The following is an 18,866-nucleotide window of genomic DNA, read 5'->3' on the forward strand; positions in this document are numbered from 1 at the left end:
GAAAAAAGTCTTCGCAGGAGGTTATGGTGGTCAACTTATGTCGCTGATATTTGGTCCTCTATCTGCCATGGAAACCCACCCCTCATCCATCATGACTCATTCACAACGACTGCACCTGATATTGATGACCTAGCATTTGATGAAGACGTCCCAGAGAAGATGCGATATATGGTTGATGATTCATGTAGTGATGTGGACATCTCCACCAGCGCGCGGTTCTTACAGATGGTCAATCTTAGTCGAATATTGCATGAATTGGTTGATTCATTCTAGTACACTTCCCACATTTTCCCTTGGGGGCCTTGACACTAACAAGAAATGTTAGTACTGACGTCAGCTACAAAAAAGCAATGTCAAATGCTTTGGACCGGGAGAAAGACTTGCTAAATATCAAGAAAAAGCTGGAGGATTGGGTCTTGATGATCCCTCAGTGTGTGACAATGCGGCAGTCACAGAGCTTCCTAGCCTCCAGAAACAACGGTACGCATCAAGCACGATGAATTTTTACCTGTTTCAATTTACACTATTGACATGAATAGCGCCTTTGCATCTATCTTTCTTCGCTATACAGGCCCTCGTCTATCGGGCGTTGATGAGCCCCGCCAAGACATCCGCCAAACTAGATCCCACTTCTTCGCTACGCCGCTATTTTGACCAGGCTGTGACTGAATTTCAAGCTTTCACGATCTTTATGGATGAAATAGACATGCCATGCCTGCATGCCTTTTGGGGTGGTCGTAAGTCGGCTTTCAATCCTCGCACATGATGAAAAACTTACAAAGATCTCGATCAGATGCGCGTTCGCAATTGACCCTATGTGGAAACTTCTTAATATATCTCTTTCTTCTGGCTTCGACGCCTGAGCAGGTTCATGCTGCATTTGAACTTCTAGGGAAATTCCATGAATCGCTCCAAAGACTGCGACAGTGGGCAGATGACGATGCATCGCTCGCGCTTGTTCGACCTGTTGCCTTGAGAATTGACTCTTTTTTCATTCACGCGGCACGTATCATGAGGACCGGAATGGGGCCACGATCTCATGTAGGGCCACTTTAATAAATTATACCATTCAAAGAAATCTTCATTCCGGAAGTCTGAGTCTCGAGCAAGCAAATCACATTTTCATCAAGATTCTTGCTGTTGCAACTAGCAGGACATGTTCAAACATATTATGATCTCTCAAAAAGCCTCACATCCACCCGGAAAAGTGACACGGCCAATTCAATACGTTGCGTTCATGCGCATTGAAATATAATCCTTGCTAGTGATCGGGTCATATTTCTTGGGACGATCCGGTCCGTGACAACCCGGTAGACAATCAATAAGCCTTTCTCGATCCGGGCTGATGAAATATGGAATTGAATATCGAGGTCGAGTCATCCGACCGCTGAAACTATTGCCAGAGGTGGCCAGCGGCGGAGCACGGACGCGATGAAGAGTCGATTTTAGTTCATCATTACTCCAGCGCATCAAAAGATCCCCAATGTTGACGACCGCCGTTCCAGAAATGTATGGCGCAGGGTTGAACGTGCCCTTCTCATGGATATCCTCAACTTCCAGGCCACCGACCTCATCTTGAAATAGAATGGTCATTGTGCCAAAATCAGAGTGGGCTGCGATTCTTTCCGCCTTTCCGAGTCTCAGTAGCTCCTCTTCCACCGGCGGATAATGGAGTAGACGACATTGATTAGTTTTATCCCGATGATAATCGAGAAAGAAGTTCTCATCTAAACCCATCCCAATAGCGATTGTTTTCAACATAAGCTGCTCAATGGTGTAGCACGCCTCGAAGAATTTGGTAAAGAAATCGCGGAATCCAGGAAGAACTTCATCGGGGACCCAGATGTTTGGCATGCGCTCGTCATTCTCATTACCAATCTCGAATGACTCCTTGACGTCCGGCACTTTGCGTTTCTCGGCAATGCCTTCCTCGTCATAGATCATTTGCACGACTTTCTCACGGCCGATTCCTGAGTACCCTCGGTGGTACCAGCCGACCGGAGGATGTGGTGCTTTATCCTTTTCGCTTTGGGGTAGAGCAAAGAATTTCTGGCTCTATGATCAGATTCAAATGTCAGTTGGTGTTCCTATCACATATAGCACAGGCTGGAAGGAAACATACCCAGCTGAATGCTTCATCTATGAGCTCCTGCGGAACTCCATGGTTTTTAATGTAGGCAAAGCCGATGTGTTTGAAAGCCTCGTAAACATCTTTTGCAACCTGGGCTGCTTCCTCGGGTGTACCCGTCCGAGCCGGCTCCAGGTCGATGACCGGAATACTGAGTGTATCAACACCTGATGCGATCATCTTGCATGGAACAACCATATCGGTGGTGATGCTCAGCTAGGGTCCGTTGGAATGATTCATGTCGGCTCTTTTATGTGGAGACAGGGACAATATCCGTCTCCGCATTCCCAGAAGACAGATAATCGTCGCATTTCAGATTGGCCGAGGCCTTGTCGTTGACCTTCTTGATGCGGGTTGGCGTTATCGAGCTTTTGCCTATCGCGATCGGCGAACTTCTTTGCGTTGGCCAACATTGTACCCCGCAACGCATGGTCTCCGATAGACGGTTCTTCGTCCGTGAGAAGTAAAAACTTATGATAATATAATCAGCACTTCATCGGATGGATTTCCTGATCGCGGACCCTTCCCTGCGACAGGATCTTTGAGAGCATCGTTAGTGCACAATCGCGCCATGGGCAGCATTACCGAGCAGAAATACCGTATTGGAGTTGATGTGGGAGGTGTGTCTGAATGTGGCCTTTTATACAAAGTTGACGCTAAATTATCAATCATCAGGCACAAACACCGATGCAGTTCTCATCTCCCTTGACCCTGTCTCCATCATCGCTTCGCACAAAGCACCTACCACTCCGGATGTCACGACGGGTATCACCAATGCTGTTCGCAAAGTCATCGAATCTTCGACCGTATCACTTGCGTCGATTGGCTGTGTGATCGTCGGCACTACTCATTTTGTGAATGCGGTTGTTCAGCGTTCACTGTCTTTGCGCCGCGTAGCCGTTATTCGACTATGTGGTGGTTCTCAGGAAGGCTTTGGCCGTGGGATTCCGCCCTTCGTCGACTTCCCTGCCGATCTGCGCGCTTGCATCGAGACCTCTCAGATCTATCATTGTAGTGGTGGATATCAGATTTCCGGCGACGAAATCAGTCCGTTGGACCGTGAAGAACTGAGACGTGTGGCTGGAAATTTGGCAAAAAGCAATGTTTCCAATGTGGTAATCTCAGGGATGTATGCTCCATTGAACCACTTGCAAGAGACAACTGCTCGAGATATCTTGCTGGAAAGTATGATCAAGAGTGGCGGAACCGATTTCAAGCCTCGGATCACTCTGTCTCATGAGGTATCAGGTCTGGGATTCCTGGCTCGTGAGAATGCAGCAATCCTGAATGCTACACTACGTCCTCTTGCCGAAAAAACCATCTACGGGTTCCAAAAATCCATGGAAGACATTTTTCGGGGTCAACCTTACACGCTTTACCTGACCCAGAACGATGGTAGTGTTCTGGGAATCTCAGAAGCTGTGGAGTTACCTATTCGCACCTTCAACTCCGGTCCAACAAACTCCATTCGCGGAGGTGAATTTCTTTGGCGTGCTGCGGCGGAGGAAAAAGGGCAGCAATACGTTGAGCGTACCGAGCCTCTCGCGGTGATTGATATCGGTGGGACGACATCCGATAGTGGACTCTTACTGCCAAATGGAATCCCACAAATGAGCTCTATCATGAGCCTCGTTGGTGGGGTCCGTACCAACTTTGCTCTCCCTGCAGTTGAAAGTATTGGGCTAGGTGGAGGCTCTATCATCCGCAGCCTAGATAATGGAGAGCTCTCCGTTGGTCCAGACAGCGTCGCTTTAGAGCTTCTTGAGAAGGCGAAACTTTTCGGTGGTGACTATCTCACATCAACGGATATCGTTGCTGCATCTGAAATATATTCACCGACGGGAAATAATCCATTCAAGGGATTGGGAGATACCAAGCACCTCGCGGACGTCACCCCGGAGTTAGTGAAGAAGGCCCAGGCTGTCATGCGACGACAAATTGAAGAGCTCGTTGATAGGACAAAGATCCAGAAGGGTGATGTCGACGTTTTGATCGTCGGCGGTGGCGCTCCCATCATCAAGACAGACGAGCCGCTTTCAGGGGTGCGCATAGCGCGAACTGTCAAGGGGGGGAGGTTGCGAATGCCGTCGGCGCTGCCATCTCACGGGTCTCAGGCATCGTTGATACCGTTGTGGATACTTCGAATCAAACAATTAAACAGGCTCAAGAAGCAGTTTCAAAGATTGCCGTTGAGAAGGCGATTGCAAATGGTGCCAAGCCAGAAACGGTCCAAATTGTCGAAGTGACCATGTTGCCAATTCAATACGTCGAAGCAAAGGCTCGAATTCTTGTTAGGGCTGTTGGAGAGCTCGATATCATTTCACAACGACATACTACTCGTGCGGGGATTACGCCCGATCCGCAGGTGGTCAATGACACAAAGGAGATTCGGGAAAATCTTCTTATTCACCGGCCGTACCGGAAGTTGATATTCGCGAGTATCGCCCAGAGGTCAGGAACAAACAATGGATTGTCTCCGCCATAGATCTGGAATTTATCGCCGCGGGGTGCAAGATACTTGGTTGTGGAGGTGGTGGCGATCCATACCAAGAATACCTCAAGGCAAAAGCCATCATTCAACTTCACCCAGGTACAATCAAGGTAGTTTCACCAGACTTCTTACCCGATGACTCCTTGGTCGGATGGACTGGTTGTATGGGCAGTCCGGAAGTGAGCATGGAGAGGCTCGAAAACGACGAATGCCTCAAGGCACACGAGGAACTTATGCGTGTCATTAAAAGCCCACCAGTGTCTGGCTTTCTATCTCTGGAGATTGGTGGAGGAAACGGTGTCGTCAATCTCAGTGTTTCAGCCCATTTCGGAGTGCCCTGCATTGATGCCGATTTCATGGGTCGCGCGTATCCAACGACTTGGCAAACCACGCCAAATGTCTATGGATCTCCAACCGGCGATGCTCTGGTACCTGCAACAATCGCGAGTGGTGATGGCTCATTCATCACCATGACCAAGTCTCGCACAGACCGAGGTGTCGATAAGATTCTGCGAGCTGCATGCGTGGAGATGGGTTGCCGCGCAGGTAAATCCCTGGCGCCGAAGACCGCCAAAGCAGTCAGAGAGCAGGCCGTCACCAATACGGTCTCTTTAGCTTGGTGGATCGGGCGAGCGGTGGCTCTAGAGAAAAATATCGCGGAAAAGGCCCAACGCATCGTCGATGAGGTCGGTGGCTCTGAGACTGCAGTCATTCTCGGCCAGGGGAAAATCACCGGCGTCGAGCGAGTTCTCAAGACTGGCCATACCTACGGTGTGTTGGAGGTCGATGGAACTCTGACCGCTGGGACAAAGGCCACCATCAAGGTCCCATTCAAGAACGAAAACGCCTTTGTTGAAGCGGTTGCGGAAGGCGAATCGAAAATTTTGGCGTCTGTGCCTGATCTGATTGCCGTCATTGATGCTGAGACTGGCGCGGGCCTGGGGACCCCCGAGTACAAGTATGGACTTAAAGTCGTCATTATTGCTATTGCTGCATCCCCCCGGTGGACTGAAACCGCAAGGGGGATGGAGCTGGGAGGGCCTGGTTCTATGGGATTCGAAGAGGTCAAATATGTTCCGATTGGAAAGTACAGCAAACCTCGAAGCATCATTGAGGTCTTTGGTTGAGATAGATAGATGAACGATTTTGTAGCCACAGTTGATTGCCTTCAAATAGAACTTCTGATAACACCGCATTCTCTCATTCGTATTCCTAGAATGCATTGAATCATACCCAAGATATCATTCGAGATCAAACCACTCTAGCGACAGGGATCTTTTTCTCTTCATCCCTGGACGGGGCCTTGACTTCTCCACTCGTCTTAGCCACACCCCAGATGACCTCCTCCTCTTCCAGGAAAGGGCCCTCCTGCCCCAGTCCAGTCGGAGGAAAGAAATAGTTCAGCACCCAGAAAATCAGGAAGCCGATTGCAAGTCCGACTAAGAACGTCAAGTTGTACAGACGAACCCACCCTGTCCATTGACCTCCGGAATAGGAATTCACAGTGCCAACCATCCCAGCTAGAGTGGAACATTAGGTTAAAATGTAGAATCAAGGGGAGTCATAAAGAACGACATACGCAAAAGTGGCCACATTCCTGCGAAAAAGGCAACAAATGCCCTCCAATTCACTCCATTCGAGAACCAATAGATAGAGGAGTCGTCACCAGTATATAAATCCCCGAGCTTCAGCTTGTAGCGTCTGACGAGGTGATAGTCTGCTAGCATGATTCCACTATTCCATTGTGTGAGCGCTGATCTCCCCGCCGGATACTTGAAATCGACTTACGTTGCCGGGGCCATGAAGACTCCAAATCCACTCAACACAGACAGAAACTTGTCTGCTGTCGAAATAAGTTGCCACGGCCTATTTACGGTTAGTACAAGTTACTTGTATCACGTTGAACTATTGAATGAACTCATACTGCGTTGCAATGCCGATACAGGCCATTATGTATCCACCACGCCGAATATTGATGTATTTCGGCCACAGACCAGCCAGGTCCATACCACAGGAGACCGAGTTGAGTACAACCGAGATCTAGATAAAGTCAGCTGCTTTCACTGGTTCCGAGAAACATGAACCCCTACCGAAAACTGCGAGAACACCATGCCGATACTGGCAAAGAAAACCGCTGCGCGCACCCCGGGACTCGAATGATAAAATTCTTGGATATCAGCTAACAGATAAATGGGATTCCATTCAATATCACCCCCCATGATGTCACGAGATGTACTAGTGACAATGATACCAATCGTAGCTGTCGCTGCAATAGTCACCGGAGAGGCAATCAGTTGCGATAGAGTCGGGGCAAATCTTCGATTGGCATAACGAGTCCAATCTGATTGACCCAGGGTTCCGGATCCCCACGATCCGAGAATGGCTGTTATACCGAACATGAAAGCCCATCCGACATTTGGTGTGCTTGCAGGCTCACGAAACATACTTCCCGGACCGTGGGCTTGAGATACGCCCCTACCTTTTTGTTAAAACAAACCAGCAGATTCGCGGGGAAGGGAACTCACCATATTAATAGTCCAAAACACGATCCACAGAAAAACGTGAAACAAACCACGAATGGAATTTGTAATTTCTCAGGGCGGATCAGGAGGCCAGGGATAAAAGCACACATCCATATCAGAAGCCCAATGAAGTCTTTGGTTTGAAGATGTGAGCTGGCAGAAAAGTAGTTTGGCATATGAGCGAAACCTTTACAAGTCAATGATAGCTCCATGTCAAAGAGTGCAAGATGCTCATACCGGGAATGATAGCGCCGATCATAACTCTCGTGGCTTGACCCCCCCAGAATGCCTGCATGCCAAACCACATGCAAGAGACAAAGGACCGTAGAATGACCGGAACTATTGCTCGTGTGATTAGCATATATTCAGCGGCACTGTTATTGGATGACAAACAGTATGATCCTCGCATTTCCCAGGAAAATCGGCTAGACACAGTGAATCCGATGTGGTGGTTCTCGCCCATCCATCCACAGGCAACTGCAAGGAGGCCAGCAAGAATGCCCCCAACCACCTATGCCATTAGCACCAGTTGAAGAGATAGGCAGCATAACGACTAACCACGACCCCAATAGCCTGCTGCGGACTTAGTCCAAAGGCCAGTAGTGTACTACCGGTCGACCAAGCGGAGATGCAGGACCCTGAAACAGTCCAGTACCCTAATGGATCCATTAGTGGGTCATCGCGACGATCCAGGGCAATTACATTACCGAAGTAAGACCAAACGCCATAGGTTCGGCGGTCTGGTGGGATGGGAATCAGATCACGGTTACACCAAGTGGTGTTCTCATATTGAGCATCTTCGTCAACGGGGCTGTTGGCATTGTGAGCGAAGATTCCATGTATGAAAAGGGGGCCACACTCACCATTGAAGCCTATGCTTGATTTCCGGCCACGACCAACCCATTCTGTACTCAAACGTGGAAGAGGACTATGGTTCACACAAGTTGGTCTGTAAGTTGGCATTTTACATGTTTGCAGCTTATCATGGCTTGACTCACAGACCTTCGACCATTGGCTTGTGTCCCCTCACGCATGTTTTTAAGTTGGCCGATCATATTTGGCCGATCAACCCCGCAATCTGACAATCTGAAGGGTCGGGGAATACTTACCCTATACTTGAACCATGGAGATACCCGAAACGTTGCTGAACGGGCTGTGTTACTTGTATCTTTCTTTTTTTGGGATCTTTGAACAGAATTCCAAATGGAGCAAAAATGTATCTAGGATGACCTACCTCAAGATTTCTTGAACAAGGCTATTAAAAAAGAAAAGAAAACAAAAACGGGAGTGTTCTGAACCCCCTGAGATTGTTTTCTATGTGGGGCTAGGGGTTTACAATGAGATCTATGGGGGAGACACGACTGATACGAAAATTGGAATGGACACGACAAATCGTTTCATGATCGGCGAATCGTCAAGATGTAAAGTACGACATCACCATCACCGATTATTCCAAAGTCTCGACCCCAATTCTTGATTTCTTATCAACCAGCAATCACCGTTCCTTTGCCAGAGAAAATTGCAGCCAAAGATTATCACCATGACGATGTCCGAACTTACCTTTCACACCTTTCAGCTGAATAATGGCGCCTCCATGCCAGCCATTGGGCTCGGGACATGGCAATCGAAGAATAACGAGACACGTGAAGCTGTAAAGTACGCACTGCAACATGGGTATCGCCACATCGACACGGCTCTGAACTACGGCAATGAGAGGGAAGTCGGCGAGGGTATACGCGCTTCTGGTGTGCCAAGGGAACAAATCTGGGTGACAACAAAGCTGGACAACCACTGGCATCATCGCGTATCGGAAGGGCTTGATGCTTCTCTGCAGGCCCTTGGCCTCGACTATGTTGATTTGTATCTGATTCATTTTCCGTGCTCGACAGATCCCGAAGACAGATCAAAGCATCTGCCGGATTGGGATTTCGTGAAGACATGGTAAGACTCTCTCCCCGCCTCTCCGTCCAGGCGTATATCGAGCCATGAAATGCTCATCGGAACAGGCAAGAAATGCAGAAGCTTCTTGCTACGGAGAAAGTGCGAACGATCGGTGTTTCCAATTTCCAGATCTCACATCTGGAGAGACTCTTGAATGACCCGTCGTGTCAAGTGATTCCGGCTGTCAATCAAATCGAGGTATTTGACTCCGTATATGCCTGTACATGATCGATCGGTGCTGATTCTGTGTGACTATATTCACAGATGCATCCGCACAATCCATCGTGAGTTGACAGTGCAGAATTGAGCGGGATTTTTCCGGTGCTAAATCAATATAGTCCCAAGTTGCTAAAGTATTGCAATATGAAAGGCATTCATTGCACTGCATACTCTTGCTTGGGTGGCAACACGACATCTGCCATAAACGCTCACACTAGTCTAATTGAAGATCTCGTGGTGCTAAAGATTGCAGAAAGAAAAAAGAAAACGCCTGCTCAAGTTTTGTGAGCGATCCTGTTGCAGTAAGCAGGAAGTATGCTAATGTATGCAGGTTGATGTGGGGTTTACAACGCGGGTCCAGCATCATCCCGAAGAGTGTGACCCCACCAAGAATCGATTCCAACTTCCAAATGGATGACTGGAGCTTGTCGAAAGACGAGATTGTCGCTATTAACGGGATCCAGACACGGGCTAAAGTTGTTGGTGATGGTTGGATGCCCATTCGCGTCTTTTTGGGAGACGATGAATAAGAACATAGAAATCGCTTGACTGACAAAAGCCCGCCACAGCTGGTTGGAAGGAGGAGTCTGCCCATGCAAAAGAATTTACATGGATCGAAATATCTTCTCTATTCTAAAATGTATTCACATGCGATCGTCAAATGTACGCGTTTCAATGTCGTCTTAGATGGTAAAATGACCCATCGGGTGAGAGGGGCGAGGATATGCAGTTAGAAGTAACCGGGGAACAACCAGTCGAGCTTCTTCTTGGCCTCGGGGCTCCACTGGGTCTGAGCGGTACTGACACCGAACTTGATACCGCCAGCCAAGTGCTTGGCCTGTACAAGATCGGTGTGCTCATCGGCAGCGAGGGCATCGAGGACAGCCGTAACGAAACGACGAGCGTTGTCGGCATTGGCCTTCATGTTGCCCATGACCATCTCGACGGTGACATCGGCAGAGCTGTGCCAGCAGTCGTAGTCGGTGGACATGCAGATCATCTGGTAGGCGATCTCGGCCTCGCGGGCCAGCTTAGCCTCGGGCAGGACGGACATATTGATCACGCTGCCACCCCAGGCACGGTACATGTTGCTCTCAGCGCGGGTGGAGAACTGGGGACCCTCTGTATCAAGGTTAGTTCTATTTCCTGAATGCGTGATTTTCCCCCAAAGGAGGTGAGCACATACCCATGCAGACAATGGTGCCCCGATCATGCAGAACCACACCATCGCCCTCTAGGCTGTGTCCGCACTTGCGAACAACCTCGGCGATTCCCTCATCAAAGGGATCACCGAAAGGAACGTGGGCGACAACGCCGCCCTCGAAGTAGGTCCACGGACGAACACCCTTGGTGCGGTCAATGATCTGGTCGGGGATGACAAAGTCACGGGGCTTGATTTCCTCCTGGAGACTGCCGACGGCGGAAAAGGCAATGATGCTACGAACACCAATGGAGCGCAGGGCGGCGATGTTGGCACGGGCAGGGACCTCATGGGGGGCGATCTGGTGGTGAGCGCCGTGGCGGCTCAGGAACGCGACGGCAACGGTCTTGGAATTGTGCTTGCACTGGTGGTGCAAGATGGTAATGGGGAGGACGGTTCGCCCCAGGGAGTCGAGATAGACAGGGAGGCAACCTGGGTGAATCCAGGCAGCTCGCGCAGTCCAGTGCCGCCAATGACAGCGATAGGGACAGGGCCTGATGCGATATGCGAGTGTCAGCAAGATAGCGGGGGGGAGGGGTCGTGGGCTCAACGGGCTCCACGGGCTCGGGATAGACGCACCCTCGTAGGTGTTGGGAAGAGCAGTCATTCTCCTAGCCAGTTGTTTTGCAGACTCAATGCGACGAAAAGGCTTGGATATTGAGGAGAGTTGACGAAGCCAGGGCATCTCTTTGCGACAAATTTTAGCGCCCCGCTTCCCTTGGGTTGCCCCACGTGGTTCCAAGGCTCCGCAGGCCGCCCACCGCTTTGGCCTCCGATGTATACGATCCAGGGGATTTCAATCATGATCGTGTTTGTTTCCATTTGAGAATCAAGGATTCTAACTTAGGCCCTAAGTCCAGAACAAGTATCATTACCATTGTGGTTTCTGCTGAGTGAATATTTCGAGGCTTTGCATCCCCACAACTAAAATGTAGAGTCAGACAAATCTGCAGATGGCCCAGGGGACAGACAACATTGGGAATGAACAAGTTAGAAACTGACAGAACAACTAATACATATCACTTTACAGGCAAGAAGCTCTCTTCACGTTAGCTCAAGCTTAACTTCCAATCTATTGAAATTGTGTCTTTTGGTCCCATTCACGGGTGCTGCTACGATCGTTGATGAACACGTCATACCATTCTCCTGACATCTTTGGAAATATAATTCTTACATACCCATGTTGTCAATATTTTCCGTACATCAGGATATTATGTTCGCTCGGGAATACTATCTGTATTTTCCTGCAAGGGCGATAATGAAGAGACAAAATCTTCTTTCTCTTTCATATACCAGCTTTGTTCCAGGAAGTTTGCCAGATGACCCGAGAAATCGGACCCCATATCCTTCTGGACAGTATATGCATATAGACTCCAGAAGAACTTATCGCGGCGTTTGAAGTCAAGATACACCTTGGAAATTTGACTGACTCCAAACACAGTGACATGACCACCCCATGCCTTCATACTGTCTTGTAAGCAGAAGGGAAGGGCTCGTGCAATTTCATCCGCGTAGAATTCCGAAAGTACATATTCCCCTGCTGCATTAGGCGACGACTGAGATTGACCAATTAAAGCTTGAAGTATAGATAGTGCTGCCCAGAAAAGAACGTGCATCCTGGCATTGTCGGGTGATGAGAACCGATAAGGAGGGCCGAATAAGTGGTCTGTCTTGGGCAGTTTGGTAACCAGGTCGCTAGAAGAACAATGGATGGGCCCGCCACCGATGTCGTTCACTCTCGTCGTGTACCAGGACAGAAACTTTGTCCTGTGCGCAAGACAAGCGATAAGAGGTTCTTGGCCATCAGAGCCATGATATTTGGAGTCATTTTCTGCATCAATCATGGCTATAAGGGGCGCAATGTCCGACATTAGATTGAGTAATTCATCAACGGGAAGGACGAGGTGGTCTTTCATGCCCTGGATGGATGGTGCTTGATCTTGATCAAAAGTTATCTTTTCCTTGGATTGCAAAGGAGACAAGGCTTGCAACTATGCCACACTGAATATTAGTAAAGTAATTCACGGCGGGACTAGAATATTCAGAGAACGAACTACATACCATTCGCATCCTGTTAAAGCCCAAATATACGTTCTCTATAAGAGGATTCCTACTAGCGTGAAGTGAAAAATGTTTCAGGATCCCGTTAGTAACTGTCATCTGGTTGAGCCAAACTTCAAGACCAGAAGGACAATAGGTTGACTGGGTGAGTTGAATATCAGCCTGTGATCCCGGGGCCCTCGAAAATGATCCACAATAATGCACTCACAATAAGGCAGTGAAAGATAGCAGCCGTATAGACCACCTCGTCACTACACGTTTTCCGCTTTATTGCATGTGACATGTGTCGTATCGCACTGTTATATAGCTGCAGTCCGTGATGAAACATGCTTTGGTCCTGTTGGCGACTGAGAACGAGACATGCCTGCGCTGCCAGAGCCTTTTCAACCATCGGGGGCTTGTTCGCGAGCGCAGAAATACCCGAAATGATATCATACGACGGATCAATGCCGGTAGTGCCTTTGATGTCGACGGGAAAGTAGGCGTTCATGTAGGACGCGAAAAGCTGTTCCCGTTTCGATGGACCACTGTCAAGCGCTGTATGTTGAAGTGTCAATGGTTTTGCACGTGTGGAATAAATAGTCCTCGTCGCTCGGTCATCATTGTCCGAGGTCTCCAATGGCTTTGCGCCATTCCCAATTTGAAGTTGGGTGTCTTGGAGTAGTTTCGAGTTTTTAGGCCTCCCATTCTTTGTCGAAATAATTTCTTGGTGAAAAAAAAACACGGAATCTCTCATAGCCCGGACATTGAACGCCATGTTTTATACAACGTTCACACTCGGGTTCTTGCTTGTCGCACTAAATTCTGGCATCAGTTTTGAGAATATAAGGGGAGGGCTACAGAGCCGACCTTGATCTTGCGCTTTCTACATGTAAGACAGCCCGTTGACTGCCACGCATTACCGCCCATACTCTTCCGGGCGCGGTGTCGAGCTCGGCTGATGGGCGGGGTCGGCTAAGGGGTGAAAAGTGCAGAAGGCAGAGATATGTTACGCGAGCTTGGGACGCTGGTGATCCAGCCCCCACCGTGGTCCACCAGCTATACCCGACCGCCAATTATCATGCGCAATTCTCTTTACAGTAGGGGTGCAGTCTGACGAAACCTCTCCAAGGGTGTGTTATATTCAATATTCAGCAGGGCTGAAATGATACTTTGACCACGAGTGTAAATTGAGAAAGATTGGAACTCGCCGTAGCTTTGCCTCATCTAACTTCACAGATCGGTCGCGTGGTCGCGTGCGTGGAATGCGAGAGATGATACCTAGCATATCATCAGGTCCAATTCCAGCGAGCTGCGATGTAGTGTTGAATCAAAGTAAATGTAAATGTAAATGTGCCAAATTACTCCAATCCGTGGCATTCGCTCAAATCATACGAGTAGGATTCGGCCATTCGAACAGGTAAGTTGACAGATCCATCCACGATACCCACCAAAGGGGTTTGAATATGGTTCGAACCGCCAAAAATCCACACCGCCCGCGGCCGTGCTGAACCCCAAGTGAGCCACCCGGTCCTTTTGAGATCCACCTCGGCGGCGTTCGAAACCTGCCCCGGGATCTATGTTGGCCGATTCTTTCGATGTTTCCAGGGTCATACCCGACTGTCTGTCTTTTTTTTTTCTTCATTTCCCCTAGATCACTCACATCGTAATACACAAACAGTACCCATGAGTGTATGGAGTTGAAGTCAAAAATGAACTTCTAATCGTAGCAGAGGTCTACTGCTAGTATTACTCACAGCTGGTGTCGATTGTGGCCTGAGGCAGGAACATTGAATTCTGACTCAGCACTGTTTTCCAGTTTTCCCTTAATTGGGCCGGGCCGGGTATCCTGGAAGAGCCTCACGTTGCCCAGCCTTTAACACTTGTTTCAAGACAAAAGAGCATTGCGTTTCACAATAATCTAGAAACGGCCAGGGACTACTGCGGAAGGTTTGACTCAGATAGATCGTCGGGTCCAAAGCGGAGTTCGCCCTGCGATCAGGGCATGTGAGATCCGTTCGACTTGAAGCAAGATGTCCCTGTCCAATCGCCCTGGAATTGGTGCAATCTACTCTTTCGTGGAATTGGTCCGCAACACACTGAACTTCGATTCTCTTGTTTTTGTGAATGCTGGACTGGTTGTGGTCGGTTTAGTCGCTTCATTTCGTTCCGCCGGGCATGTATTACATCACTACGCCGAAAAGATATGCTTGTCAACGGTACATGTGAGGGCAGAAGACCCTCTATACGAAGATGTCGTCCGCTGGATGAATGATCATGCCTTTCGTCGGCGCAATTTCCTCTCGGTGCTGGCACAGACCACCAATAACTCCGACAGCGACAAAGCTTTAGTACGATCGCCACCGAGACCATTGGATTCAGATAGACTGGTTAGCTACCGAGAGGCAGAAGACAACTCTTCCATCGAGCTGAAGCCTTTTCACGGGTCCCGGTTCTTTCGCTTCAGACGCACATGGATGTTATTCAGCCACTCAGCAAGCAGTCCTGATAGCAGCATTCGACCTCCACAGATGGATAGTAATCCCCCACTGAAACTGCAATGTATCAGTTTTTCACTTTCTCCGATCAAGAAGTTCCTGGAAGAATGCCGTGCCTACAGTCGCAAAGTCTCCGTGTCGAGCATCACAGTCTATCGTACCCGACCTAACTCCCGGGACGTCATTCGTTGGAGTTCAGTCGCTTCACGACCATCGAGAGATATCTCCACTGTCATCCTCGACAAGCAGAAAAAGCAGAGTATCCTCCGGGATATCAACGAATACCTTCATCCACACACAAGACAATGGTATGCCAACCATGGCATTCCCTACCGTCGTGGATATCTGTTCTCCGGGCCTCCGGGTACAGGCAAGACGAGTCTTGCATCCGCGATTGCCGGTGTATTCGGTCTGGATATTTATGTGCTGAGCTTGCTAGACCCTACAATGACAGAGTCACAATTCATTCGGCTATTTTCCGAAGTGCCCACGCGGTGCGTGGTGCTCTTGGAAGATGTTGACGTTGCAGGATTAAACAGGGGAGAACTGAGTCCTTGCGAAGATAACACGCAGCCCCTTTCCTCGAAGACGCCATCATCCAACACCACTGTTTCTTTATCCGGGCTCTTGAACGCAATCGACGGCGTCTCGTCGCACGAAGGTCGTATCTTGATCATGACAACAAATCTACCGCAGAATTTGGATCGTGCGCTCATTCGGCCCGGTCGTGTGGACATGCATATTAGATTTGAGCTTCCATCTCACGAGGAGCTGCGAGACCTCTTCTTGAGCATTTACAGCGACGTTTATCAGAATGCTGTCGTCCCTATCGGAGACAAGAAGAGGGAAACCGGGAGATTGCATGACCTTGCAGTGCGCTTTGCGGGGTGTCTTCCAGAGAGACAATTCAGTATTGCAGATGTGCAGGGGTACCTGCTGCGATATAAAAGACAACCGGAAGAGGCGTGTGGCAATGTCAGGGCCTGGGTCGAGGAGATGAAATATGGAGACTCAGGCTCGTGAGTGTGCACTACCTTCGCATGTCAGGAGAGCACTCAACTCAACCGCAACTATCCACACTATGTTGATTAGCCCATTGACTTAACAGAGAATCTCCACTTGTACTATATTTGGGACATGTACAATAGGCGTTGAATATACGAAAACTAATTTTATTGTACCATCAATCATTTCATTCAAAATTCAATCGATTTAGACAGCTTCCACGCACAGTGACGAGCCCCCTCTTTTCCCGTTCAGGGTCTTCGCTGGGAATACTCATGTTTGTACTAGCAGTTCGCACCGAACTAGACTATCTGAGCCTCGGTCAATTTGGTCGATAGAATCATTCCATCCTCATATTTGGGGTACTCCCACCCATCGATAACTAGCAGGTTCAGCGAATGCAAAGACCATCCTCGGGCACATGCTTCTGAATCCGACCACACCCATGTGCTTGCATGGTTGGGATTTGCGGTGGATGAATGCTTAATCACTGTGTTGCAAAGGCAGTGCTAGGTACTGGTTTTCATGGCGGCCCTCCATAGAGAACTTGGAGGCCCGGCCGGCGTAGAGGAAGAGGAAGAAGTATGAAATAAAATACTGGATGAACAAGGTGATAGAGAGTAGGTAAAAGTAGGTGGAGAATCGTACGGATGATGGGTGTTAAGTAGATGTCTTAGGTGATACATATATAGGAATTCAGTTCTTTGTTCAACAAATCAAACAGAGGCAAATTGTGCCTCTTGGGGGAAAAAACGCCGAGGGTAAAATGCAATAGACGCCATGATGTCGTAAGGCATGCAGTATGATCAAGGTGAATGGGTCAAACTCTTTCCCTAGTTGGCGTTGCTGGGGTAGGCAACGGTGTAGGTGGGAACAAACTCCTCCTTGATTGAGCGCAAGCTGACGAAGCGCGACAGCAGGTTGGCACTGCCCGCCTTGTCGTTGGTGCCACTGGCGCGAGCACCACCGAAGGGCTGCTGGCCGACAACGGCACCAGTGCTCTTGCAGTTGATGTAGAAGTTACCAGCAGCGTTGCGGAGGTGCTCGTCGGCAATCTGGACGGCCTCGCGGTCCTGAGCGAAGACAGAACCGGTCAGGCCATAGGTGCCGGTGGTATCAATCTTCTCGCAGATCTTGACAAAGTCAGCCTCAGTCGCGTCGTTGTAGGAGTGAATCACGAGGATGGGACCGAAGAGCTCGCGTGACAGAAGAGGGTGGTCGGGGTTGGAGGTGCGGTAGACGGTAGGCTTAATGTACCATCCCTTGGAGGAGTCGTAAGAGCCACCAGCGAGCAGCTCAAGCTCGGGGTCGTTCTTAGCGGCATCAATGACTCCAGCGAGCTTGTTGAAAGAGCCCTCGTGGATCACGGGGCCGCAGAAGTTGGTGAACTCAGAAGGCTCACCCATCTGGAGCTTCTCCACCTCGGCAGCTACTCCCTGAGCAAACTCATCGGCGATGGAAGACGCGACGTAGGCGCGGGAAGTGGCACTGCACTTCTGACCCTGGAACTCGAAGGCGCCACGAACGGTCTGAACGACGGCGTTACGGACATCGGCAGACTTGTGGACCAGGTGGAAGTTCTTGCCACCAGTCTCGCCCACGATGCGAGGGTAGCTGCGGTACTTGCCATCGGCGACACCCTGGGAGATCTTGCCATAGAGGCTACGGAAGACGTCAGTGCTGCCAGTGAAGTGCAAAGCAGCGAATTCCTTGTGAGCCAGAACAGCGCTGGTAACCTCCTCGGCCTCACCGGGCACGAACTGGATGACATCCTTGGGAAGACCGGCCTCGAGAAGAATCTGGTGCACAAGCCAGTTGGAGGCAATGGCCGAGGGTGAAGGCTTCCAGATAACGACGTTACCCATCAAAGCTGGAGCGCCAGCCAGGTTACCACCGATGGCTGTGAAGTTGAAGGGGCTGATGGCGAAGACGAAGCCCTCAAGAGGGCGGTACTCGAGGCGGCTAGTAAATTGTTAGCAGTCTAGTCCCCTTTGAAGGAAATACGAGAGTGTACATACTTCCAGACACCAGGAGAGTGGTGAACGGGCTGCTGAGAGTAGACCTCCTCGGCGTATTTAACACCGAAGCGGAAGAAGTCGACCAGCTCAGCTGCAGAGTCAATCTCCGCCTGCCAGGCATTCTTACCCTGGCCGTGCATGGTCAGAGCCATAATATCATAGCGGTACTTGGTCGCGATCAGATCGGCGGCCTTCAGGAAGATGCTGGCGCGCTCGGCGAAGGGAGTGGCGGCCCAGGACTTGCGGGCAGCCAAAGCAGAGGCGATGGCGTCCTCGACATCAGACTTGGACGCATTGGAGTAGGTAGCGACAGCGGCGTGCGAGGCGGGGTTGCTCTGTGTGAGAGTCTGGGAGCTTTTAATCTCCTTGCCCGCCACGACCAAAGGGACGTTCAATGGAGCCTGCTGCTTGTACTTGGCGAGCGCCTCCTCCAAACCTTTGCGGCTAGCAGTACCGGGCGCGTAGTGCTGGTTCGGTTCGTTGTTGATCTGGGGCACCTTGAAGTTGGCATAAGTGCCCATAGCACGCGAAGTCGAGCTCGGGATGCGGGATGCAAACCGCGAGAGCGGCTGCGCTCTGGCGCGCAGGAAGGTCGACTGCATTCTGACGATGAAGCTGAAAGAACACACGGGATTCCTAATCGCTTTTCCAGAGGTCGGAGTGAATTAAAGAACGAAACAAAATTCGGAGGTCGACGCGGGGTACCTCGATATGATGAAATGACCGGCTATCACCGGCGGTAGCCCCGAAGTTGAACGCGTGAAGCTGTTCAAAGGTACCGAGTACTAGCAGCACGAGCCGGT

At 49.9% G+C, this 18,866-nt stretch overlaps 8 protein-coding genes across 8 annotated transcripts; 3 read left to right on the forward strand and 5 right to left on the reverse strand.

Annotated features, from left to right (window-relative positions):
• Window positions 1-1,221: 1,221 nt before the first annotated feature.
• Window positions 1,222-2,326, reverse strand: N7477_009727 (isopenicillin N synthase family dioxygenase; the record flags this gene model as incomplete). Its single annotated transcript, XM_056971388.1, has 2 exons — window positions 1,222-2,055; window positions 2,123-2,326. The coding sequence occupies 2 exons, from the start codon at window positions 2,324-2,326 to the stop codon at window positions 1,222-1,224; spliced, it is 1,038 nt and encodes a 345-aa protein (XP_056818367.1).
• Window positions 2,327-2,699: 373 nt separating this feature from the next.
• N7477_009728 (hydantoinase/oxoprolinase family protein) lies at window positions 2,700-5,746 on the forward strand (the record flags this gene model as incomplete). The annotated part of the gene is made up of 4 exons (XM_056971389.1): window positions 2,700-2,748; window positions 2,804-4,170; window positions 4,290-4,566; window positions 4,614-5,746. 4 exons carry the CDS (start codon window positions 2,700-2,702, stop codon window positions 5,744-5,746), a joined length of 2,826 nt encoding a protein of 941 aa, XP_056818368.1.
• A 124-nt stretch (window positions 5,747-5,870) lies between these two features.
• Window positions 5,871-8,175, reverse strand: N7477_009729 (nucleobase cation symporter-1 family protein; the record flags this gene model as incomplete). The annotated part of the gene is made up of 11 exons (XM_056971390.1): window positions 5,871-6,139; window positions 6,199-6,353; window positions 6,408-6,485; window positions 6,544-6,659; window positions 6,710-7,094; window positions 7,145-7,328; window positions 7,379-7,480; window positions 7,535-7,652; window positions 7,700-7,952; window positions 8,005-8,069; window positions 8,140-8,175. The coding sequence occupies 11 exons, from the start codon at window positions 8,173-8,175 to the stop codon at window positions 5,871-5,873; spliced, it is 1,761 nt and encodes a 586-aa protein (XP_056818369.1).
• Window positions 8,176-8,681: 506 nt separating this feature from the next.
• Window positions 8,682-9,831, forward strand: N7477_009730 (uncharacterized protein; the record flags this gene model as incomplete). The annotated part of the gene is made up of 5 exons (XM_056971391.1): window positions 8,682-9,082; window positions 9,148-9,280; window positions 9,347-9,366; window positions 9,421-9,585; window positions 9,633-9,831. The coding sequence occupies 5 exons, from the start codon at window positions 8,682-8,684 to the stop codon at window positions 9,829-9,831; spliced, it is 918 nt and encodes a 305-aa protein (XP_056818370.1).
• Window positions 9,832-10,031: 200 nt separating this feature from the next.
• On the reverse strand, window positions 10,032-11,187 carry N7477_009731 (S-methyl-5-thioadenosine phosphorylase; the record flags this gene model as incomplete). Its single annotated transcript, XM_056971392.1, has 2 exons — window positions 10,032-10,423; window positions 10,488-11,187. 2 exons carry the CDS (start codon window positions 11,185-11,187, stop codon window positions 10,032-10,034), a joined length of 1,092 nt encoding a protein of 363 aa, XP_056818371.1.
• Window positions 11,188-11,713: 526 nt separating this feature from the next.
• On the reverse strand, window positions 11,714-13,053 carry N7477_009732 (uncharacterized protein; the record flags this gene model as incomplete). The annotated part of the gene is made up of 2 exons (XM_056971393.1): window positions 11,714-12,493; window positions 12,772-13,053. 2 exons carry the CDS (start codon window positions 13,051-13,053, stop codon window positions 11,714-11,716), a joined length of 1,062 nt encoding a protein of 353 aa, XP_056818372.1.
• A 1,522-nt stretch (window positions 13,054-14,575) lies between these two features.
• N7477_009733 (BCS1 and AAA domain-containing protein) lies at window positions 14,576-16,063 on the forward strand (the record flags this gene model as incomplete). Its single annotated transcript, XM_056971394.1, has 1 exon — window positions 14,576-16,063. One exon carries the CDS (start codon window positions 14,576-14,578, stop codon window positions 16,061-16,063), a length of 1,488 nt encoding a protein of 495 aa, XP_056818373.1.
• An 815-nt stretch (window positions 16,064-16,878) lies between these two features.
• On the reverse strand, window positions 16,879-18,665 carry prnC (delta-1-pyrroline-5-carboxylate dehydrogenase prnC; the record flags this gene model as incomplete). The annotated part of the gene is made up of 2 exons (XM_056971395.1): window positions 16,879-18,007; window positions 18,064-18,665. The coding sequence occupies 2 exons, from the start codon at window positions 18,663-18,665 to the stop codon at window positions 16,879-16,881; spliced, it is 1,731 nt and encodes a 576-aa protein (XP_056818374.1).
• Between the last annotated feature and the right edge of the window lie 201 nt (window positions 18,666-18,866).

Source organism: Penicillium maclennaniae (assembly GCF_028827695.1).
Source record: "Penicillium maclennaniae strain IBT 15551 chromosome Unknown utg000008l:1.0-3552695.0:1.0-3555053.0, whole genome shotgun sequence".
Classification (NCBI taxonomy): domain Eukaryota; kingdom Fungi; phylum Ascomycota; class Eurotiomycetes; order Eurotiales; family Aspergillaceae; genus Penicillium; species Penicillium maclennaniae.